This window comes from Cyprinodon tularosa, unplaced genomic scaffold, assembly GCF_016077235.1.
Source record: "Cyprinodon tularosa strain WSP-4 unplaced genomic scaffold, ASM1607723v1 ctg12, whole genome shotgun sequence".
Taxonomy (NCBI): domain Eukaryota; kingdom Metazoa; phylum Chordata; class Actinopteri; order Cyprinodontiformes; family Cyprinodontidae; genus Cyprinodon; species Cyprinodon tularosa.
Window position 1 is genome coordinate 2,078,304 of NW_024038003.1, and position 25,433 is coordinate 2,103,736.

At 39.4% G+C, this 25,433-nt stretch overlaps 1 protein-coding gene and 1 long non-coding RNA gene across 2 annotated transcripts; both read left to right on the forward strand.

Annotated features, from left to right (window-relative positions):
• The first annotated feature begins 4,602 nt into the window (after positions 1–4,602).
• LOC119774400 (monocyte chemotactic protein 1B-like) lies at positions 4,603–5,423 on the forward strand. The gene is made up of 3 exons (XM_038271909.1): positions 4,603–4,790; positions 4,876–4,984; positions 5,171–5,423. Exons 1-3 carry the CDS (start codon positions 4,724–4,726, stop codon positions 5,298–5,300), a joined length of 306 nt encoding a protein of 101 aa, XP_038127837.1. The 5' UTR covers positions 4,603–4,723; the 3' UTR covers positions 5,301–5,423.
• Positions 5,424–16,283: 10,860 nt separating this feature from the next.
• Positions 16,284–17,133, forward strand: LOC119774408. The gene is made up of 3 exons (XR_005279532.1): positions 16,284–16,426; positions 16,517–16,622; positions 16,781–17,133. It is a non-coding gene; the product is annotated as an uncharacterized LOC119774408 (long non-coding RNA).
• Positions 17,134–25,433: the final 8,300 nt, after the last annotated feature.

Sequence of the window (25,433 nt, forward strand, 5' to 3'; positions counted from 1 at the left end):
CTGCTGGAATTATTCGTCCTTCATCCTCTCCGTTGGGTGCAGGTTTCTTCTTCGTGGGCAAGAAGGATGGTTCCCTGAGGCCATGCATTGATTATCGGGGTTTGAACCAGATCACAATTAAAAATAAATACCCATTGCCTCTTCTTGCTTCTGCTTTTGAACCTGTACAGGGTGCTACAGTGTTTACTAAGTTGGACTTAAGAAACGCCTATCATCTTCTGAGGATACGAGAGGGCGATGAATGGAAAACTGCCTTTAAGACTCCTTTGGGCCAATTCGAATATCTGGTAATGCCCTTTGGTTTAACCAACGCTCCTGCCTGTTTCCAGGCCCTAGTAAACGATGTTCTCAGAGATTTCCTCAACGTGTTTGTTTTTGTGTACATTGATGACATTCTCATTTATTCCAAGGACCTCAATGAACACAAGAGACATGTTCGCCTAGTCTTACTGAGACTACTGGAGAATAAGCTGTTCGTGAAAGCCGAGAAGTGCGAATTCCATCAACCGTCAGTCACCTTTTTGGGGTTTGTGCTCGAGGGCGGCCAGGTAAAACCTTCTGAGGATAAGATCAAAGCTGTTTTAGACTGGCCAGTCCCTGAGAACCGAAAACAGCTACAGAGGTTTTTAGGATTCGCTAACTTCTATCGTCGATTCATAAGAAACTACAGTCAAACCGCCCTTCCATTAACCTCTCTTACTTCCATCAAACGAACCTTTCAGTGGACCCCCGAGGCTCAAGCAGCATTTGAAAAACTAAAATCCTTGTTTTCCAGAGCTCCTGTTCTAATTCAACCTGATCCAGCTAAACAGTTCATCCTAGAGGTGGATGCTTCCGATTCCGGAGTTGGAGCGGTTCTCTCCCAAAGGCTCGACTCTGATCAAAAGATACACCCCTGTGCTTTCTTCTCCCGTAGGCTTTCTTCAGCTGAACAGAACTATGACGTGGGCGACCGTGAGCTCCTGGCTATTAAGCTGGCGTTGGAAGAATGGAGGCATTGGCTGGAGGGAGCTGAGCATCCAGTTCTCGTGTGGACAGACCACAAGAATCTGGCTCACATCCAGTCAACTAAACAGGCAAATCCTCGCCAATCCAGGTGGTCAATCTTCTTCTCACGTTTCAACCTTATCATTTCCTACAGACCCGGATCCAAGAACGTGAAGCCCGATTCTCACTCTCGTCTCTACTCCGTCGATCATCCTGAGACACCTGAACCCATCCTCCCAGCTTCATGTACCATAGGAGTGGTCAACTGGGAGATATCGGACCTCATCAATTCTGCCCTAGCCACAGAACCAGACCCAGGTACCGGTCCGCCTAACCGTACATATGTCCCATCTTCAGTCAGGTCCCGTCTCATCCAGTGGATGCACGCCGCCAAATTCACCGCTCATCCAGGAGTGAGTAGGACTATAGCTCTCATCTCCAGGCGCTTCTGGTGGCCCAAACTCCACAGAGACGTTAAGGAGTATGTGTTGGCTTGCCCCACCTGTGCCCGCAACAAAGCCTCACACCAACCTCCTTCTGGCCTGCTTCAACCACTTCCTGTTCCCTCGCGTCCATGGTCTCATATAGCTATAGATTTTGTCACCGGCCTCCCTGTCTCCCGAGGTATGTCCACTATTTTAACCATTGTTGATCGTTTCTCGAAGTCCTGCCATCTGGTTCCCCTCAGGAAACTTCCCACGGCCTTCCAGACAGCCCAGCTGTTAATAAAACATGTTTTCCGACTTCATGGCATTCCCCAGGAGATTGTTTCGGACAGAGGTCCACAATTCATCTCGCAGGTATGGAAGGCTTTCTGTTCTGCTCTCGGCTGCAAACCATCTCTCACTTCAGGTTACCATCCTCAATCAAACGGCCAGACAGAACGCATGAACCAGCAACTGGAATCCACCCTCCGCTGTCTCACTTCTAACAACCCCGTGGATTGGAGTCAATACCTCCCGTGGATAGAATATGCCCACAACTCTCTCCGTTCTGCATCCACTGGACAGTCCCCGTTCCAGGTCAGTCTCGGATACCAACCACCTCTTTTCCCTGCAGATGAGAGAGAGATATCGGTGCTGTCCGTTAACCATCACATCCGTCGCTGCCAGAGGATTTGGAGGGAGACAATCGCCACACTCAACCAGTCAACCGAGTCAGTCAAGCGTTTCGCTGACGCTAGGAGACGCCCCGCCCCTGAGTATTCTGTGGGCCAAGAAGTTTGGCTCTCCACTCGAGACATCCCCCTCAAGGGGATGTCTCGAAAACTCTCCCCGAGATTCATTGGGCCTTTCAAGGTTTCTCGCATCATCAACCCCTCCTCTGTTCGTCTGCAACTTCCCCAGTCCCTCCGTATCCATCCCACTTTCCATGTTTCCCAGATCAAACCTGTTTCCTCGAGCCCCCTGTGCCCACCGTCCGACTCCCCACCACCCGCCCTGGAGGTCGATGGCCATCCGGCCTTCACGGTGCGCCGCATCGTGGACTCCCGTCGACCTAGTCGACGGGAGTCCACGATGCGGCAGTACCTCGTCGACTGGGAGGGCTACGGACCTGAAGATCGTCAGTGGGTCCCTGGCTCATACATCCTCGACCCTGCACTCATAGAGGAGTACGAGCGTTCCTGTCCTTCCACTTCCTCCGGACCGCCAAGGGGCGGTTGTTGAGGGGGGGGTACTGTTGGGAGCTGGAGAAAATCCCATCTTTCTCCAGCAGAGTCCGCCGTGGATCCTCTGAGGGAGCCTCCTGCACAGGTGAAGCTCATCAAGACCATCAGAGGATCCACTACTTAAGCTGCCTTCAGACCTTGCCTCAACGCCGCAGTGTTGTTCCAGTTGGTCAGCGCTAAAGCCTTGCTCCTTGTGAATCTCCATGACTTTGAATCCAGATTGGATTCTAACTTCTCTCTCTGTGTTCCCAGGAAACCCGAGTCTCCTCTGTGAAAGCTCTAGGAGAGCTAACCTGCCGAGCCGACCCTCTGAGCCAAACCCTGAAGACTTTCTGAGAATCCCCAAGCAGCTCAGGACTAGAGCTGGAAAAACCAAACCAAGGTCTGTACGAGCTAGACGTGAGACGCTGAAGCAGCTACGGACTCTGCTGATAAACTCTTCTCCAGAACCAACAGAAACTCCCCCAAGGAGAATAACTCAAGAACCCTCAAGGTACTATCTGAGCTCACTTGAAAACCAAACCCTGCCAGCAGTTCATAACAGCTCTGTCTCTCACGCAGACTCCAGTGAAACCAGGACCCAGGCCCGAACCAGATTCCAGTACATTCTGTGTTTGTGCTTAAATAAACTGTTAAACTTTTATCCTCGTGTCCGCCTTGTGGTGTTCTGCATAACTGGGTCTCCATTTGAGAACCCATCATGACAAATGGACTCCACTGTGCTAAGAATATCATAGACTATTACATGTATGTATTTGCAGGCCAAAAAATGCTGATAATTACAAAGATAGATTATTTCTGCTGCAATAGCTCCAATTTTAATCACTCTCAACTGACCACTGATACCACACACAGGATTGTTCTTATCTTTTTAAAACATTCTTATTAAACCCGAGGTCTTTAAATAGTTTGCATGGAAATGCCTGCAAGTTCAGTTTACAAATAATACAATAAACTCAAATCAGCTTGTCAAAGGAAGTGTCACAAATCCCTTTTTTTCAATTCATATGATCAGTTTGAACCTTATTCATACATATTCACTACATCTTGATACCCTTCTTAGTTATTATGCTATTTGTTTTAATAAGCAATTGAATTAGTTTACTTAAGAATGCGGTCAAATACATATGGCCCATAAGTTCAATAGTTCATGTCATACTGTTTAACTTACACGTACAAATGATTTTTGACCACAGACGATGTGGGGTTGGGGGGAAAAAACGACTGTTTGTGCATGTTAAAACATCCCATTCACTTGGTAATGCCACGAGAACAAAGGGGGAAGGCACATTTGATCTGTCTGCACACTGTGTGGTTGCAGAGCTGAGTACAGCAGTAGCATAGGGGAACAATGACCTCAAAACCGAACAGGAAGCTTCCATGTTAGAAAGTGAAGCACTCAGTAGAGCATTGCTCTGTAGAGTGTGCTGTAGAAATTCAACGTAACATCTTCTAGTTAAATATAAATATTTAATTTAACAAATTTTCAGCTATGAGCTTTTCCAGATTACTTTTGCAGAATGAAAGAATTCCAGGAGCCTTTTTCTTTAAGGTTTTCTAAAATCAAGTGATAGTAATAAAACAGCAATGTGCTCTAGAAGGCATGTTATTCTGTGAATAACTAGAATCCCATCTTATTTTCCCACAAAGGCGAAAAAATAAGATTGTATTGTACAGAGCTCTAAGTATTTGGAGACTACTAAAAAGTTCCCTTACCATACACAATATTTTCATAATTTATACAAAGCCCTAAATCAAAAGTAAGGTTTGATTTTTATGAATAAACTTGAATTACAAATAAAAAAATGTATTGTTAAAGTTGTATGAAAGTGGAAAACATTAAGACACCCCCAGACCACCAGTAAGGAGAGTGGAGGGGCGAGAGCTGCACCGGTGAGCTTTTGTGGAAGGAAGCATTACTTGTACTTTCCGTATGTGTGTGTATCTGTGGGTGCGGAAAACCTCAAACTGCAAGAGGTTTAAATGAATGCAAAATGTGTTGGTGGTCTTTAAAACATCTTCAGGCACAAGTTTTGCATCACAGCAATCTCTGCTAGAAAGGACACCATGAGGACTATCTCCTTCATCTTGCTTTTACTGGTATTTGTGATGGTTCAGAGAACCTTATCACAAGGTAAGTGAAACATCACAGATTTCAAGCAAGTTTCACCTTGATTTTTCTGCAATTTTAATGATTGATGGCAATTTCCTATTCAAAGGTGGCATCTCAACCTGTTGTCTGAAAATCTCTGGGACAAAAGTTCATCGAGACTTTCTGAAAAGCTACTACAAAGAAGACAGTTCATCATGCACTCAAAATGCAGTTGTGTAAGTTTGAAGAATTGACCTTGCGGATTGATTATTTGACAGACTGCATGTTATTTTACAGTGAATTTATTATGTTTTACTACCCTAAATATTTTCAGTTGAATGATTATCTTCACCAAAGAACAGGTTAATGAAAGGATGAACCTTATTTTTACTTACACTGTGTCTCTTTTCTTTTTTCAAAAGATTTACAACATTTTCAGGGAAAAGAATCTGTGCCAGCCCAACGAATCTGTGGACAAAGACCAGCATGGCCTATCTGGATGGAAAGAACTGGGCGCGCAAACAATTAACCTTAAGTCACCGACACCCCTGATAGGGACATAACCCCTTACTGAAACACAAGAGCCCATCAAACCTCCTAAGCTGTATGAGTTTAACCAAATTCAAACTTTAGAATGTACCTCATTTTGTTAAATTAATCATTTATTGTATTTGATGTTTCTTTGAGTTTTATAATTTTCTTACTAATGTAAATATGTAAATAAGGTTTATGGTTACTTTTAACCGACTCAAGCTTGCCATAAACTTAGTGAAGATAAGTAATTAAGAAATGAAATATATTAAAAGTAGTGCACTTTCAGCACTGATTTTTCATGTTTTCTTGTCTTCATTGCTCTTCAATCTTTTTGATGAACAAGGCATAGAAAGAGTGTGGTATAGAATGTTTTCTCCCCGTTTATATTGTCGAATTTCCTCCACCATTATCCATGCGATCGGAAGAGAACGCCATTGATTTCATGGAGTTTACATTAGACTTTATATCTGTTTTACCAAACTGTTTGTAAGATGAAGTCATGTTTGTCTATGCATTCAGAAAAAAATTATACATTAAGCAAAAATTAATAAATCTGTGAGGTGACTCTTAGGCAGAGATGGCAAAAGTACTCACTTTCCGTACTTGACTAAAAGTACAGATACTTGTGTTAAAAAAATACTCTGGTAAAAGTGGAAGTACTGATTAAACTTCTTTACTCAAGTAAAAGTAACAAAGTACAGGCTTGTAAATTTACTTAAAGTATAAAAGTAAAAGTAGAAACCACTTTTTTCATGCCGTTGCCTACATTTCTCTGTTGTGTTCATTTTCAATCATCTCGTCGTCCATACTACTATGCTAACGCCACCGCCACCAAGCTGCAATGATTTGCCGCAAATTAATACCGCCGAATCTGTCGATTCATCTTGTAGTGTGCGTCAAATGCAACGTAGATTCCCATCCAAATAGACTGAATTTGGTATTGATGACGTGAAAAATAATAATGGTAACTCCATTGAAATGATTCAAAACTAAAGTAACGAGCCAATTTTTAAAAATGTAAGGAGTAGAAAGTACAGATATTTGTGTAAAAATGTAAGGAGTAGAAGTAAAAAGTCGCCATAAAAATAAGTAGTAAAGTAAAGTAAAAATATTAGAAAAATCTACTTGAGTACGGTAACGAAGTATTTGTACTTTGTTACTTCCCATCTCTGCTCTTAGGTCATGGTGACTGATCCATTATATGAAAGAGAATCTGTTAGTGAAGAACAAGGTTATGAGCTGAAAGTTAACAGAAACCCCCACCATGAGGGACTTTTCTATATTTAAGTAATTTTAGTTAGTGGTAATATGGCTAGCCTCACAGGGTGGTAAACTCATTGGGAAGCCGGACATAGCTGAAACAACGAACACCAGCTAGACTTTGACTATTTTTATTGTCATTTTGTATACTAAGAGTGTATACAAAACAAAATTTCATTTAGTTAAATTTTTATCAGACAGTAAATTAACATTTCCATTCCATAAAGTGTAGCAGTGATCAAATGTAAACAGTGTGAGAGAAAAAACATGGTGCAAAAAACAACACATAACTAGGAATGTGTTCAGTGTATGGTGCAAAGTGTGAATGAAAAAAACAACAACAGTCTTCTACTTACAGGACAGAAATGTTAAGAGTCATATTTTGAGTCAGTCAACTTTACAGCGGTTAAAGCTAGATGCCCTTTGCTACTCTTATGCACTGTTGCAACGTTTCCTCCCTTTTCTCCAGAAACCCACACACTCATATAGACAACAAACAAACAAACAAACAAGGGTTGGTAATTCAAAGAAGTCTGTGGTCTACTTTGATGCCAGGTGTAATCTTTATTAAATAAACTTAATCCCACAGATAGCATTCAATCTTAGAACAGGATTTTTGCTGAGTAATACTGCCCGGGCACAGCTATGCAACCACCTACTCAATATGGTTTGCTTGACATCTAGGACAGGATACATGAAAAAATATGATTCCATTATATGCTGTCTTTTTTTCAAACTGATTGATTTATGTTTTTTCATTAAATTCAGATTGTATTTGATCATCACTTGTTCAATATCTAACAGACATAAACTGATTGATCTGAGCTTGAATGTTCAATACTATATTAATATAATGTTGGACAGTTTAGTAATGGGCTACTGGGGACTCCCTCAGGATATTCAACCAAGGTTAGTTTTTAGAAATCCAGCTTAAGACAAAAAAAGGGACTGAAGAACTGGAAAGGATTCTGGGTTCTCATTTACAAAGCTTGCATGTGCACAAAACAGGGCCCAAAACGTATGTATGGTTTCTTATGCCAAGTCTTAAGCATCTATACAGGTTTATATGCATGTTTTGGAGACAGGGGAAATGGTTACACAGATGGTGACAGGTGGAGACCAGAATGCATCATAATTTCTCTCTGACATTTAATAAAATTTTATATGAAAGTAATTTTAGCCAGTTTTATCTAATTTAAAACCACAGTGTGGTATATTCTACCACTGCTCAGCTAACCTGTCACACAAATTTAAAAAGGCCTACTATATTGAAATGCTTCTTTAACATCGTATTCCAACCTAACAGTATGAATTAGGGAAAAATGGAGCAGACCTAGACTCAGTTTTAACTGCCTTGGATGCAGAGGAGAGAAAGATAAAAAAAATAAATAAAAAAAACGGAGCAGCAACTGGTGTGAAATAGATGAATGCACAGAGGGGCTGGTTCATTCCTGTTTTACTGAACAACTTAACTTCCTTCTGGATCAGATCCATAGGTTTCAGTGCTCCCCTATCAGCCTGCTTCAAACCATACTCCCCTGCCATGACAGGTCAGTTTTCCCTGTGATCTCAGCCATCAGCTCCATGACCCACAACTAACTCCATGGTCAGATTCTCTTAGCGTTTCTCCTCCGTCAGTGTATTAGCTACCCAGTCAGACGCCTTTAGTGTTCCCTCTTTAGGGTCAGATCCACTAAGTGTTCCCTCTCCTGAGTCAGAGCCCACCCTGTGCTGTCCAGAGATCCCTGAGCCTACCCTGCCCAGTCCAGAGACCCCTGAGCCCGCTTTGTGCTGTCCAGAGACCCCTGAGCCTACCCTGCCCAGTCCAGAGACCCCTGGTCTGTGCCGACCAGAGACCCTTGAGACTGCTGATGAACTAGTCCCTAAAAATGGAGCTATGTGAGAGTTCATCTTCAAGGCCCCCCAGTGGGCACTCCTCACCATCAAGGATCCCCTGTGGGCGCTTGAGCTTCCCTTGTCATGTGTGGGGCCTCTTGGTGAGTCTAGAATGGCTTCTCTTCGTGGATCTCAAGCTGCACCACCTCTGCGTAGGCTCCTGTGCACAATCATCATTCTCCAAGGTTCCTGCTGCTGAGACAGCAGATTCCAAGGTTCCTGCCACTGAGATGCCGTCCTCCAAGCCGTCCTCCTGGCCATCCTCCTGGGACTTGTCTTCCAATCCGGCGTCAAGACTGGCCTCCAGAGAATGTGCTTTGTTCGTGCCCACCTTTGGTGGGTTGTTTTGTATTTTGGACTCTGTTTTTGGTTTTCCATGATGTCTTCTATTTTTTGGTTTTCTGTATTTTGTTATTTTGGGATTTTTGCCTAAGTTTCCACCTTTTGAATCATTAAATCTGCAAGAGCTGACAGTTGTGAGGGATTTCTGTCGAGTTAATCAGCCGATGCAATCAGCTGGATTTCCTTGGATAGTAAACTTAGAACCAATCTGACCTCATGATTTGATTGATCTGTCTCAAGTGGCTTGAGATGACATACGTTTTGAATTGGCACTATATAAATAAACTGAACTGAATTCAACTGTAAACATAAAATTTTTGGACCTACCTCCCAAAAGCATAAAAAATAAAAATTTTGATTTTGGTAGATTCTATAATTAGGATTATAGTGCCTTCATACGTACGGTATTTGAAAGTTTCAAATATGTATGCTGCTCCCCCTGCTGTACGCATTCTGCTGGCAATCTCTAGGAGGGACTGCAGGAAACAGATCAGTTTAAAGAAGTGGAAGGACTGAGTTTAACATGACACCACACTGCGCTGTTGTATGTTTTTCCTCTCCTAAAATTGTCAATGTATTTTAATTATATACATCTCTGAGCAGTTTCTCTGTTATGCTAGACCCTCCAGCCATTTACATATAATGGCTTCTGCAAATTTATCATTTAATAATGTCATTTAAGACACTGGCATGCGAGACAGTGTTTTTGCAAGCCGACAGTCTTAACTTGAACTTATATGGAGGATCAGGGACTTTCGGTCATAGATCAGGAGCTATGAGGGGGAACTGAAAGAAACATTAGGAGGTGAAAGTAGACAAGTTAAGTGTCCTATTTACTAGAAACTGCTATGTAGGAGGGACAGTTGACATAAATCAGTAAGACAGAGTAAAAAAGCCCTTTTAATTGCTTACAGTTAATGTGGCAGTAAAATTAAATGCACATGTTTGATTCTAAATCTGTTTGCAGAATAGATCATCGGTTTCCTCTTCCTGACATTTTTTTGTGGGTTTGAATGGCGACAAAGCCATTCTCAAGCACATATAAAAGGTGCTCATTTTGAGCCTGGATCGATATTTATTTTTGATTATGTTTATGGTGGACAATCCTGCTTCACAGCAGTTGGTTGAGCCAAACATAATCAAAATGTGAAGGGTCATCTTTGAGAACGCCAGTTCACATTTCTGTCACCAGTTCACCGCAGTTCTTGCAGTACTTCACACTCTCTTTCACTTTTTCTCATCTTCTTCTCTCCCACCGCCCGGCTGGCCAAAGGTTTGCCTGCTGTGTCTTAAATTAGCCTGGTCCCGGAGGGCAAGTAAAATAAGACACTGCCGTCGGACGACATGCGGTAATTTATAAATGTTTTAAATCAGGTTGGGTCCGGATTAGCCAGCGGGTGAGTCCGGATCCGAACCACGGTCCGCTAATCCATGACCTCTGATCTAGGGGATAAGACTAATTGTCATACATGCTCTTAATATTCAGTACAGTGATAGGGAGGCAAAAGCTGTGTAAAATGACAATTTGTTACTTGCGTATTTACTCAGTCATCAATCTTTTTCCACACTATTTCGCGTTTCTTTCATGACGCCACCATGTTTGTCTTTTCATTGAGACTTTTTTTAAAGGAAGGACCTTCTCTAAAGTTCAGCACAGGACCAAATGTATTAGAGCATCAGGCCCAGATCCGTAAACCTGGACTGTGGTATTTTTTTAAACCCATTCAAAACTTTCACGGGTCCAACAAAGCTACTTCATTAATTTAATTATTACATTAATTATTAAGTAATTGCATTTTGTGTAGTTTTGAACATCATGTTATGTGATATATTTTAAATAATAACATGATGCAACGCTAAACAAATGGGAATATTTGTCTTGTAGACGGACTAAACAGCAGCACCGGTACCGGTCATTATCATCCAATGCCTAAGTTGGCAGGTAGGATTACTAATTAAGTGAATATTGAATTTATCTAATGAAGACTATGCTCAGAAGTATGACCATTTTTTTTCAAATGTTACCTAGTATCAAAAGCAAAACCAATAGTTATGATGGGATTGTTCCTAAAAGTATGGAAGAAACAGCTGCTGTTATACAGTGTGTGAACAAACAAGCATAAGTTTTAAATGCTTACTATACCCAACCCATATATGTAACTGATAATATTTTTAAAGTGAATAGTAAAAACTGAAAACCCACAGGTAAAAGGGAATATTATGAAATATGAAATTAATCAGAATATTTAGCCCTTGACATTTCTTAATTGGTTAAAGGAATAGTACACCCAAAACATGATTAGCCTTCATTTTCTACTCACCTCCATGCTGAACAACACTCTGAAGTACTTTTTTGATATCTCAAATGCATCTGGAGATCTGGGAGGCTTCTTGCTGTCTGCTGACATTCAAATAATGGAGGTCCATGGCGCCCGAGACAGAAAGGTCCATAAAAGTCCACAAAAACGTGTCAATATTCCTCCATACTGCTCGTCCAATGTAATCCAAGTGTCCTGAGTGGGTAGCATCCAGAATTTACTCGAAACGAAGTCATTTAGAATGTTTTTAGAGCATAAACAGTAGTGTATAGGATTACCTAATAGCGCCCCCATGCGCGCTCGCGATTCTACGGAAGCCGGCAGACCAAACCAGCGCATTCAGCTCGGCAAAGAACTCATGCTCTTCCTCAACACTGAAGTCCTCAGACATTTTTCTTTCGTTGTTTCTTTCTTTGCACAGGTAAACAGCACATTTATTCTTCTACGCTTGCATTATCGGCAGACCAGACGCTGAATGCGCACTTTCTTCCGGTTTGGTCTGCCGGCTTCCGTAGAATCGTGAGCGCGCATGGGGGCGCTATTAGGAAATCCTATACACTACTGTTTATGCTCTAAAAACATTCTAAATGACTTCGTTTCGAGTAAATTCTGGATGCTACCCACTCAGGACACTTGGATTACATTGGACGAGCAGTATGGAGGAATATTGACACGTTTTTGTGGACTTTTATGGACCTTTCTGTCTCGGGCGCCATGGACCTCCATTATTTGAATGTCAGCAGACAGCAAGAAGCCTCCCAGATCTCCAGATGCATTTGAGATATCAAAAAAGTACTCCAGAGTGTTGTTCAGCATGGAGGTGAGTAGAAAATGAAGGCTAATCATGTTTTGGGTGTACTATTCCTTTAAGTTCAAATGTGTTTTCCATTTCGAATGTGCACAATATAAATATTATTGGTTGTTTTAATTCCATTTTAAGATTTGGTTATCTTTAAAACAATTATTTGAACAGAATGCTGATTCTGATATTTTAAAGGATATGTTCTGAAGAATAATGTTGGGAATTTGCACTAATATTTAAAAGAATATGCATTGTAAAACAATCTTATCATATCCTATTCTATGGTATTGAAGTAATTTTAGAAAAATACACGCAATTAAAAGCCTATAAAGAACAATGTGATATAGAAGACTTAACCTGAAGGTTACAAGAAAGCCTACTTTTTTTTTTTATATAGTTGGCCATTATCTTAACTGTTTCAGGTGTGAAACCCTGTAGCTAAAAATTAGTCCCACTCTGGTCCTTCTAGGTATGACAGAGATACTGAGATCTTATTCATATATCAGGTTTATGTTGCCCAAAAAGGTAAGTAAAAGTAAATAGAGCCAAAAAGGATAGCCCAAATTTATAAAACAGACCCTGACAGCCAAATGTAACTACACCAACTCAGGTTCAAGTATAGAAGAGTATCAGTTGCTTCTGTTTCAGTTATAGCTCAGTTCAGTGGATTTGTTAACAGGGATTGCTTTGTTGGTTTTTGCGTTAAATTGTAGTCAGAACTTTGAGTACCTTGCCTTGAGATGACGTGTTGTGAATTGGCGCTATATAATAACTGAATTGAATTGAGTGAGATATTACAAAAAGTAAGAATTCATTTTGTAAAAGAACAATTACATAAAATAAGGCAACTATAAGGCTTCTGAAGAAACATTAAATGCAAAATGAATTATTAAGATTCAAAACATTTACTATTTCCAACCTTGGCAAGAGACCATAGATAATAATAAATAGAGAGGCGTTTAGAAGTACACAGATAGAGTCGGCTGTTCTTTGAGACCTGAGCCAAAAGAGCTGGCTCTCTGAAAAGAGCAAAACTTATCATCATTAATCTGTATACTAGGAACAAATATAGCACACATAAAATAGAAAAAATAGAAACAAAGTTTGTTGCTTAAGATATTTTACTTCACAAAAAAAGAAATGGTACAATGGTGAAATATTAAAATCTAAATATGATCAACATTACACAATTACCCTAATATTCAAAACCTCTATACATGTCTATGAAAGTCTCAGTGTCCTTAAGTTAGCTTGACAGTCAGTCAGTCATAGCCAAGGAAAGGGACGTTCAATAAAACAAACAAAAGAAAAGGAGAAAACATAGACAGCTTAACCTTATGCATCTAATAGCAATTACAATGTATGTTAAGCATTTTTTTCCTCACAAAGATTTATGAAAAATATGCTACCAAAACCAAAAAAGAACTAAGTATGAATTTGTGAAGCACTTATTTCTTGTAGATTTAGTGACTTAAATGTGGTAAACCAGTTGGTTCACCAGACAGTTTTGCGTAAGAAACCCACTACACAATCCTTCCAGCACAGAAACTGCTTTACAAGGTCTGTGGTGCACTGTAGTACACAAAGCCATTGGTCACTCCTTTGGTAAATTTATAAAAATATCTACAAGTGCCCACTATATCTTTTTAAACAAAAGGAAAATCACCACAAATGGATTTTTATTGGTGTTATTTCTGAAATCTCAAAGCCACTCCTCAAACTGCATACCTTTATCCAGAGATGCAAGACAAAAAGATATTTCCTCTGGGATCTTAGCAGATGGTTTAGACCAGGGGTAACCAATTAAAAATCATGGGGTCCGAATAAAGAAAATCAACAACCAGTAAAGGTCCGGAGACATTTTTAATTTTAATACGTTACTTTAATCAACATTTAACACTGAAATAAGATGCAGGTGTTTATTTATCCATGTTATACATTGAATTTTTGAACAAAAAATATAAGAAAAATAAAACATATTTCCATTTTAAAATCTAAATTGTTTTCTTTATAAAACACCTGAACTGACCGTTTTTTTTTCTCTTTCTTTTTTTATGGCTTAATGAGAGCAGTGGGCTTTAGGCTGACCTGCAAGGCTTTAAACCTGGGTTTGAATGGCAATAAATTGACCCTGGTCTGCTAATCCATGACCTCTGGTTTAGACCATGGGTTGGTTCTGGCTAAAGGCTAATTTATACTCAGAAACCAGGTCGTCTGCATGTGTGTGGCAGTGAATGTAAATGTGCCCCCGCCCCTTACAAGACACTCTGCTGCACCTCTCCAAACTTGTAGGTGACCGCAGACAGTGCCACAGACAGGAGGCTTCTGATTGGTCAAATCTTTATCCACTCTACACCATGCGTATTACCTGTTTGATACCTTTGTTTGTATGACCGGCATAGAAGAGAAGAGAAAGGTAGGCGAGAACGCCGGGACCCTTTTTCCATCTGGATCCCTGCTCTTTTTTGCCCTCATGTCCCTCCGTTGTTGCAAAAACTTGCCCCCACTTCCTCACCGCCTCAGCCGTATCTAGAACCACAGCTAGTTCATGATTGTCCCTCTTGCGTTGTGGCGTGGAATGACATAGCGCAGACCACGTTTCAATTTTGGGCATAAATCAAAAATATCTGCGACAAGCGCACTGTGACACACTTCTGCGGGAGTATAACCAGCCCTTAACCCCTTATTCATGCAGACTCCTGCATCCTTGCATCCTCTTTTCCGACATAAACAGAAGCTTTTTCTGTATTTCGTATGAACTCTGTTGGGATGCAGCATGATGCACAGCTCCCCTCATTTGTCTATAAGATATAGTGATCGAGTATATTAGTGACAGAGGATGGAGCAAAATATGATTCCACATACCTGAATCAAATGGCTAAATACACTCAAATCTGATTGGATTCCTTTGCTTATTCCTTAATCCACAACTGCAACTTAGCACAGAAGAAGCCCTTAAACAGAAGCTAAAGCTGAAGCTCTGGAACACAAAATACAATTTGAATTGTTGCACAGCTGTCTTCCAATCACAATACAAAACTCTTATTACTAGTATACGTTTTCACATCTACATGATTGAAGTTTCATCTAATAGAAACAGAGGAACATAATTAATAAGTGGAAAAAATACATTGTTTCAGTTCTTTACAGATAAAAATCTAAAATGACGTTGGAGCAAACTTTTTGCTTAGTCATTTTGTAAAGTAGATCAACCACAGATTTGACAGTCTATTTAAGCACAGATTGCCTTTTGCATTTTGGTCTGAACTTTTAAAGAGAGATTCTAACACACAATTTAGATTTTATATAAATTATTCCATTCTATGCATGGCTTTATTTCTAAAAAGTCTTTCCCGCCTTAAGGTGAGCCTTTGCCTTAGTTTCAGAACTTTGGCTGCTTCTTTAGAGGTTTATTAAAGTTATACCCTGTATTTACATGTATCAATCTTTAAATTCACCATATTCATATCCATTCTTCTTAAAGAAGAAACACATTTTCACGTTTTGATACTGCAACCCACACGTTTCACTATGAGGAAGGTGTTTTTAGAGTTTTGTGCACTATGCATTTTTTTCACACATAGACTGTTGCATCTAAGTAACAGTATGGTCTCACTCGGTCTTCACCGCATGTTTATATGACCTCTTTATCCAAACATTTGTTTTGCTTTTCTATAAAGGCCACATTTGTGGAATGCAGAACTAATATGTGTTTTGTCAACACATAGTCTGGTGAAGTTAAATTCTCAGCAACTCTTAAAGTGCTGGAAAACAACTCTGTTTGCAGGGCAAGACCACAACCCAAAACGTGTTGGAAAGCTAATAAAGTTGATAAAATTTCCCAGTACTTCAAGCACTGCTGGATTTTTTTCACTTTACCAGATCTTTGACCCTCTGTATAGGCTCTGTATGAGTCAGACTCAGTACTTTTGACTCTCTGAATATATTGTTCTCTAACACCCCAGAGTGGTGAATATCTGCATCCACACCAAGTTTAAATAGCATAATGTGTTGACCACTAAAGTCAATTGGATTCATTGGATTTGTTACTGGAAATCAATGAGGAATCAATATTTTTGATACCATGTGTCCTTTCTTTTCCACCTCTTTGCAACCTCTTGTTGATATCTCAACATAGACCAAATGAGAATCAAAATATTTTGAATTTTATGGTTGAAACATTACAAAGTGAAACAAACATCTAGAAAGAATTTCTGAGAGGTAAAGAATTTTAAAAATAGCTTTATTTATTGTTGGAGATCCATTTATGGGAAATGAAAAATAGTGGAAGGAGGATCTGGTCATGATGCTTCTGTGGTAGGTTGTGTTGCACTTCCTCTTTTCCTACTGTATATTTGTGGTGCAGAAACTTAAACTGCATTCCATAGGAATACATGAAAAAACTAAGTTACTCCTCTTAATTTGGCTCAAATTTAAAGACTGTAAATCTTTGCTTTACATGATGAGTCTCAACTTCCTTCTGCTTTTAGTAATATTCTTAGTATTGCCCACTTTTTCAGCTCAAGGTAAGATAAATATTTGAGTTTAAATGAATGAATCTGGCTTGTTATTCACTAAGGTTGTAAAAATTAAAAGAACTGTGTTTTTATTTAAAGCTATCCCAAAATGCTGTCTGCAATACTCCAGAACTAGGTTTCATCGAGGTTCACTGAAGAGTTACTACATACAGGATTCATCGTTATGTACCCAACCCGCAGTGATGTAAGTCAGAAAACGATCCCTAGGGTATTGATCATAGTCTTATTGTAGTATATATTAATAGTCATCTTATTTTGTCATGTAGTGTATTTAAACTTAATGTAATTAAAGAGAAAATACAAAATATAGTAAAATATGTGTTTTTCTTTCATTTTTAAAAGATTTACCACAATCAAAGGCAAGAGAATCTGTGTTAATCCCAGCAAGGTATGGACAAAGACCAGCATGGCCTACTTGGATGGAAAGAACTGGTGGCAAAGACATACTAGTCTAAAGAAGCATCAGGAAGATTCGTCACACTGATTCCTCTGTTGAAACAAAGATTTTACCCCATTTTCTTTGCTGTTTGGTTCCAATAAGTATCTACTTGTTGTCACATTCTGTCAGAATTTAAACATCTTTTGAATCTGACTTAATTATTTTTTTGTTTTTTTGTGACTCATGACAATCATCTAAACATTAATCTCTCCATGACTGGCCATGGATTAATATGCAAATAAAGATGATCACAGTATAATGGCCTAAAATCAATCATTGGTAATCATTAGCTTTGAGTTCAGAGAATTAATAGTCACATAATGCTGCAGCTGCTTTTTCAACCCATTTTGCTCATGATGTTATGTGTTTCATCTCTGTTATACCACAGACCTCACAATGATCAATGATAAGAACAGGAAATAGTTGAAATAGTAAAGTCAGGAAATATATATTTTTTTTAACCAGACAAGACAATGAGCTCGGCGTTATGCATGAACCAGTGAAACAGGTTTATTATAACAGAGGAGGAACTTAAAACAAAGTTTATATTATTCAAAAATATATATATGTAATAAGAGACCCCAAAGTTAAAAACGTTTTTTGAAAAAACGTAATCTATTTTCAAGAAGCTGGTGAGGTGAAGATTCCAGCAGTTTTGTATTATAATTCTTTTTTTTTTTATATTTATATATATAAATTATTTTTACATATTAATCACTGTTCATGTAATTCAAACTATTTTAGCCCACAAGAATGACCATCACTTTCCACTTCTCATCAACGGTTTGACACATTGGCCTCGGGGGCAAACCAGATGGAGCCTTGTAGTAAGTCTATTTCCATCAGTCGGTGCTCGAACACCATGATGTGTGAACTTATAAAAAAAAGAGTGAAAAAAAAGTTTGCTCTCTGTGGGCTGAGAGAGAAAGTACCGCTGTGTGTGAATATGCTGCTGCTGGGGGATGTTTGAGGGGCTTAGGAGGAGAACATTTGAGGTTAATGTAATGTTTGCTAAAACCTAAGTGTTATGGGTTTTTCCCATCCCCTGTATAAATTATTGGCCCACTTATTATGTGTATGATGGAGCATCTGAATGCAAAAAGCTGAATCATAATGAGTAATAAACAGAAATCATTTTAACAGTGTTTTGTAGGTTATTCTTAAGTTGGTCTAGTAATCTATAAAGGTCCTTGGTGAGATGCGGAAATGGTCTGTGCTTGTTAGTCTTAAAATGCATGATTTAAAAATTGAAACATGTACTGGGCTATCCTGCTTCTTTTAATCTGACCATGCTTGTAGGTCGAGCAAATGGTGGAAAGATTATGACCAATAATATAAGATATAATTGCCACCTAAGTCACCTTTGTCCCTTTAACTGGAAACAACCCACTCCAAATTAATCACAGAACTCCCCTACCAGAGCAGCCCACCCTCCTTGATAAAGTAAGAGAAGACAAGGGTTCAGAGAAAACCACAATAATTTTGACAGTCTGCTGGCCTCAAACTCACTCATAGTAGCCTGATGATTTTTCTTTTCCAGTTTGCAACCATGATGCAATACATTAGAGAATTTTTTTTAACTGATGAAATGTAGAGACATTATTTGTCTATTAAATATCTTTTTATTCATCATTTTAATTACTTTTAAGTGGCTGCTGCTCTGGGAGATGCTGAGAGACATTCAGCACCAGCCTGTGAAAGTGGAGCAACTCTGCAAATGTCATTTTTTCGAGCCAAATAAAGATGTTTTTTTTTTTTTTTTACTTTCTTACCCATGGCAATCAATGACAAATGGATAGAATTACACATTGGATCATTTATTCATTACAATCAAAAAGTTGAATTAGTAAATAAGGGAATTATTAAAACAAAACCAGTGTTGTTTTTATAGCATATGATTCAACAATGCACCATGCTTTTGTCTGGTGGCACCATTTCATCTAGTGTTTGTCCCTGTCTCTGTTGCTATCCTATTCCTCAATTAACTTTTTAACAGACGGGAGTTGAATGCCAATGCACTTCAGTTCTAAAAACGAAAACTACACAATAGCTGGAATTTTTATTTTACCGGAATGGTGTATAGTGAATACAAGATTACTGCATATCTAGCAGATACATTGTGGGTGTTAGTTAAAAGACTGTGGCTGATGGCTAACAGTTAAAGTGAAAAGGCAAATCTTTATCTTAACGTAAAAAATACCATGTTTTTCTTTGCGTGGGAAACTGACACATTTGTCAGCCCACTAGATGTTAACTGAATGTCTACGGCAGTATTTTTCCATTCTAATGGATTATATTTTTGGGGGCAGGTTGAGCAAATATATTTCAGACAAATATGCTAGCTGCCATCTGGCATGGGCTTAGTCCATGCATCAGTTTTAAAAAATGTTATAAAGGCAGTATTTTCCTTTAATAACTGCTTTTAATTGTAATGATTCTTGTCCGTTCCTGCCTGTCAAGCTGCTGTGTGCAGTCCCATAATGCACTCCTGCTTCTTCTGCTTCACTGCCAAACAGGTCTGAGTGGTTACACCTGCGCCAACTCCAATTTCAAGATGTTGTTGCACCTGGGAGAAGTTCTATTTTTGCCTCACTCTCCTTATGGATAACAACCAGGACCTTCTTGTTTTGACCTCCTGATATCGAAATGTCCCGTTCCTGTTTTCTCATGTTAGCTTCTACACTGCAAAAAATAGAAATCTCAATAAGTTATTTTTTCTTAAAATAAGTGCGTTTTTCCTTGAATTGAGGAGATAAGTAAGACACTTTGCCAATGGAACAAGACAATTTCCTTTTAAAATAAGAAAAAACAATTTTATTGTCTTATTTCAAGTAAATATTATCTAACTATCTTATTTTAAGAGTAAAAATACTCATTCCATTGGCAGATCATCTTATTTACCTGCTCAAATTAAGGGTAAAAATATTTAATTTAAGAATTTTTTTACTTATTTCTGGATTGTTTTTGCAGTGTAAAATCTGGAACAAGTCTTTTTTTTCTCTCCTGCAACTATGTATGATCCAAGCCATCAACCATGTATGACCCAAGCCTGGACTTAAGATCTTCAGAGATGCTCTGTGAGGCTTTCATTCATGGCTTTTTTAACATATACATGAGTTATTCTCTGCCACCAAACTTGTCCTCCTCCCTGCAGTTATTCCAGCTCCAGTCAGTTCTTCTTCACTGCAAAAACAATTTGCTATACATTTTCCAGATTCTCTCCAGGCATTAAAAAAACAAAATTCATTTCTCTATAATATTGCATGTACGGCCATGGTTATACTCATTGTTTTTTCTTCAAAGGTGTCTGGGGTGTACATTTGGTGCTACATTTGCCGTATTTGTGCTATCATTGCAAAAGTCGTGTAATGAAATACATTACTTGACAAGAGATGTCTGAGATGCACAGTTGATGAAAAAAGGATATTTATTAGGCCCTCTTGTCAGTAACAAGAGGGCCTAATAAATATCCTCCATCCGCCGAAGTTCTCGCGAGTTCCTCGAATTGGCTCTCCGTTGCACTTTGGTGGGAAACTGCTGTGCTTCCCTTCAAAATTCCAGACCGACGGTACAAAAGCATACTAGAAAAAGTGATTTCTTTGCCTTGCAGCTATATTTGCTGTGATCAGTGGGAATAAAGTAGTTTTAATATGTTTTTAAGTGAGAAAGTCCACCTGAAAACTTAATCAGTGCAGTCAGTTCATCCAGATTACGATCCTGCCTTCCAATATAATTTCTGTCGGAGCCGCTCAGACCCCCATGTACCAGCCGTGGGGGTCTGAGTGGTCGCCTCCTCACGGTTCACCGCGGCAGCTGGTAGGTGTTTTTCATCTAAATAATCTAAACTGCAGGCACCAGGATAATAAAAGCGAACATATTCTGCCGGCAGATTTCTGCATTTTAAGTTAATTTATGCGCCAATAAACTGTTTCAGAGGAGTGATCACAGCGCTCTGTGTCATCAGCGATGTGTCTGCCTCACGGCCAGCTCCCAGGTCTGATAAATACTTTGTAATAAATACATGAATAAAGCACAAACATACTCAGTTTTGCTCCCACTCTATTTTTAAATACGCAGAAGAGGTATTTAAATGTAGTAGAGGACATGTACCGGTATATAAAACCCGCGCCCTATAGTCCGGTGCGCCTTATGTGTGTGTTAAATACAGTAATGGCACACATAACTGAGACTGCGCCTTTTAGTACGGTGCGCCTTATGGTCGTGAAAATACAGTATTTGTTTTCTGTCAGCCTGTCTGTTCAGTTTTGTTCCAAGGTTCATGTCCTGGATCCTGGCGGCCAGTGGAAAGAGGGTTTTGTGTCTGTCTCATCTCCTGTCCACTGTTCCTCCCCTGCTGAGTCTTCAGGGTTTTTGGCTCTATATGTGGGGAGGTTCAGTTTTTATCCTAGTAAGCCTGGCTTCAAGGAAGAGACCTGCATCAAGTTCTGGTTCCACGTCCTGTCTATGCTACCCTCTGCCACTGAGCCTGTCCGTCTGCACCTGATCCTGTCTGCTCCTGTGCGTGACCACCTGATCACGCCTCCGGACCCTGTCAGACTCTGAACCCGCCTGGGAGCTCTAGGATGCCTGGAAGCCTGGATCCTGCCTGTTCTGTCTGTTCCTGTCTGTTCTGAATCCCTGACCAGGATCGGCTTCCTGCAAGACCTCTGGAGCTGCAGCACTGGGGACATTCTTAGACTGGACTGTTAAACCAGGTAAGTGACCATCTCAGATAATCATCTTCTGTCAGGTGATCGTGCTCACTTACCTGTGTTTCTCCCACAACAGAGTGTCTGTGATTGGGCGGTGCCACGCCCACCACCTGCAGTCGCCACATGCCACAGATCCTAGCAGCTCCCCTTTTAGTTTTGTTCAGTTGATAAACGTTTTGAAACAGTCTTCTATAAACTCTGTGGAACTCACTTGGATTCTTTAGGGCTGTGAAAGTGCCAAAGTGTGGGTATCATACTAGTAAATGGTGGAAAAATGCACATTGATGCACATCGAAGCACTGTGCACACCAAAAAAAATCCAGCACCACCTAAAAAGACCTCATGCCTTTTAACATAAGGCATGAGGTCGCAGAATATGTATTAATGACAGTTGAACACCCAATAAACAAACGTTGTTCTTAAGTAATAGATAAATGAAGCTTAAGCATAAATTCAATCAGGAAGACTATAATCAGCTTCACATGAAACACCTGTGATGTCCCTTATTCAGCTCCAGCCAATCTACTCGGGGGGCACACCTTCTCCGAAGCCAATCATCTTTCAAGGTCCCCTTAATTTAGCTCCTTGCCCAGCTTCTGTCTCTCGCATGCAAGTGAACTTTTTAGTAACAACCCACCTTCGATACTAACCACCATGTAATTATATATCATTGGATGTTATGCCCCTGTGTAACATTCAGCTGTACAAATGAAAAAAATTGTCACACGGAAATCTGAATCAAGTTGTACATTCTAGTCCACTGACTATAGAGTGTATTAAATCAGCAAACAAACAGACGTAACTTACTTTTTTTGTAGAAGAGCTTTATGACTTATAACAGCATTAAATTAGGTTGCAAGAATTATTAACTGGTTACAAGTGCAGTGGGTTTTTTTTTTTTTGGTTTTAGAGCATGGCACATTTGGATGAGCAACAAAATTTTTCTTGTTTATTCTGCAGGAATTGCATCAGACAGAATCTGAACAAAGGGAAACCTCATTAGCAGTCGAACTGTTTACATAGCACCGTTTTTAGAAATTATTTCAGTCCTACACTGTAACATATATGACAATAATTCTTCTTTCATAAAACACAGGTCTTACAGAGCCCTTGTGTTGAAGAACATGACGCAAAGGATGTGGTGTACATCTCGTTGCAAGACAAGGAGAGCTTAGATTAAGTGACAACATGAGTAGATAACAAGCCATGAAGATAACAGCCTACTGCAACTATCTCTTTAGTTCAGCCTAGATTAACACAGTGGTTTAAAACCAAATAGAACGGTAGACTGTGGCCAGTTGTTTCTGAGAAAATAAAAGGTTATGTCAGAACAAGAGTGTTATCAGATGTAACTAGAGAGCTCCATACTTTAATCTTTAAATACAATTTACAGCAAGTCTTCATCCTGACTGTTTACCTAGATGTTTCTATGTCAGAAGTAATATTTGCATTTAGAGAGATCAACACCCATTAAAATACCATTTTATTGATCCCAAGAAGAAAACTAATGTTGTAATAAGAAGTGTAGTCTGCCCTGTCCTTTCTTGTAGACAACTACATAGCTGCATTCCCACTCTAGTGTTTTGATCTAATCCTTACCAGTTGAACTTCTTCTCCAATGATAGTATTTTACTTGTTCCTGTTTCTTCTGAAATTTACAATCATCTCTCTTCTTTTTACAGTACATTAAGGATCTCTCAGATAGACCGACAGGAGCCTCTGAAATGAGATCCATAGTTTGTACATACAGACATCCTGACATCATGCCTGAAAGATCCACTGTGCTCTAGATTGACATACAGTTGGTGCAGCAAGCGGTAAAAATAGAACAGCCGCCTACCTAGTTGTTGCGATCAGCTGTAAATGCTCAGTAGAGCCGCCTTGCGGCATTTAAACAACCTAGCAAGTGTTAGGTAGTTTCTGCGTTGGCAAGCTAAGACAATCTCTGAATTTTCTATGTCGTTGTTGCTGCTCTTTCTCCTCCCTGTCCGCTCTTCACTGTCTTTATCATCCACACCAGTCCAGATCTATCTTTTATTTATATAGGACACTTACAAATAGAAATAAAAAATGGAGAACATATGTTTTTTTTCCCAGTTCAACTTGCAGTCCCATTCTCTGTGCATGCAGTCCCATTGTCTGTGGAAGCTCACTATGCTGCTTCCACAGTCCTGTCTACATTTTGATCTAGCACCTACCTCTCAAAATATGATATGGTTACCCTGTCTGAACGAGAAACTTGAAAGATGTCTCCAAACCCGGCTTTGTGCTCACTGTGTTTCAGTCATTAAGAAAAGAATGTTTGGAAGAACCAAAGTAAGACATTCAAATTAAAGAGCTGTAATAAGGCCTGAGAATCGCAAATGTTATTCCTCCTGCAGTGCTAATTGGCTAAGCGTGACCATAACCAAGTATTATTATTACTTTTGGGCTGTCTGAATAGCCCTGACAGTAAATAAAGAGATAGGAAAAGAAAGGAGCCCTATCATAGTTTCTTAACATAGGGAGTTGCAAAGTCCCTAGCTCAATCCAAAAGTAGCAAATTAGTAAGGAATCTTTACCCAATGCTGAGGTGCATCAGCAGTAACCATGATAAGTGCTTTCCAGATAGTGCTGGCAGTAATAGAGGAGTTAGGGAAAGTAAACTGGACGCTTCCTGTCTATAATTCATTTAGCAATAACACCTCTCAATGTTACTATGACTATGTGTAGGAGCTACATTAATTCCTATAATCCTTTGCATGACAGGACATTTAGGCACAGCCCACCTCTTAGAGTTTAGAAAAATATATATTATTTCATCTAATTTTCTTTTTCAGAAGAAAATTTGAAGATAGCTGTAGACAGCTGGAGATAGGCACCAGCACCCCTCGCAACCCAAAGAGTGATAAGTGTGATGGAAAATGTATGGATGGCATCTGTTTTTCCATCATATTATAATATCTTGAAGACTAAAGGCTGTATGGATTAGTGAGAGAAGTCCAGAGTTCCTTTCTCCCTAGTGTCTTTACTGTAGAAACCAGAGAAAGGAATTAGGGTTTAAAATTTTTTATTTTTAGATTGAGAATCTCACTGGCATTAGGAAGCTATAAGGAACCCTCAGTCCTGTGTGTGAGATCGCATATAAGTATAGATCATCTTGGAAATAAACACAAAAAGCATTATTGCTTTATGTGCAAGGACGATTTTAAATATGCATTTCAGGAGTGAGAGGTAATGATGTTTCTCACTTACGACCAAACTTAAAGGTTTAGTGGAGCACGTTATTTTTCCGGGAAGATCATCCAAATAATTGCTCCTACTAATTGTCAATCATTCTGGTGATATGTTTATGTAAGGCCGTCCCCCTGTGCTCGTCCCCATTTTCACTTACGGGTGGTGAGTCTGACACAGGGGAAAAATTGCAAATCTTCTTTTGGAAAGTAAGCTTGTATGAGCGACGCAAACAGCAACTTTTAAACAGAAAGTGCATGAGGAGAAATTGGCTTGTGCATGCTGTTGAACGTGTTTACAGTAATAGGCGTTCCCTCAAACAGCAGGTAAAAAGTTGTGCATGTGCATTTTTTTTTTATTATTTGTGAAAATCCTCCACTATACCTTTGAATGACAAACAGCAACAAAAAAAAATCTGTGTTATTGGATGCGAAGTCCCTGCAGAATTTTATTCAACACCTTTTTATCAAGCTACAGCCCTGTAGATTGTTACATATATCTTATGTATCAATATCCTATGAATATGTATCAATATTTGACATGCAGGGGACCAGAGAAGGTACTCACTATGGCCATGGCCTGATTCAAATGTCCGTGATGTCAGCTGTAAGGCATCTATAAAGGATAGTTT

Bases quoted from the DNA above. Each gene is read 5' to 3' on its own strand.
- LOC119774400 (XM_038271909.1), top strand. From the start codon at position 4,724: ATGAGGACTATCTCCTTCATCTTGCTTTTACTGGTATTTGTGATGGTT. The intron at 4,791-4,875 runs GTAAGTGAAACA...TCCTATTCAAAG, and splicing joins TCAGAGAACCTTATCACAAG to GTGGCATCTCAACCTGTTGT. The intron at 4,985-5,170 runs GTAAGTTTGAAG...TTTTTTCAAAAG, and splicing joins TGCACTCAAAATGCAGTTGT to ATTTACAACATTTTCAGGGA.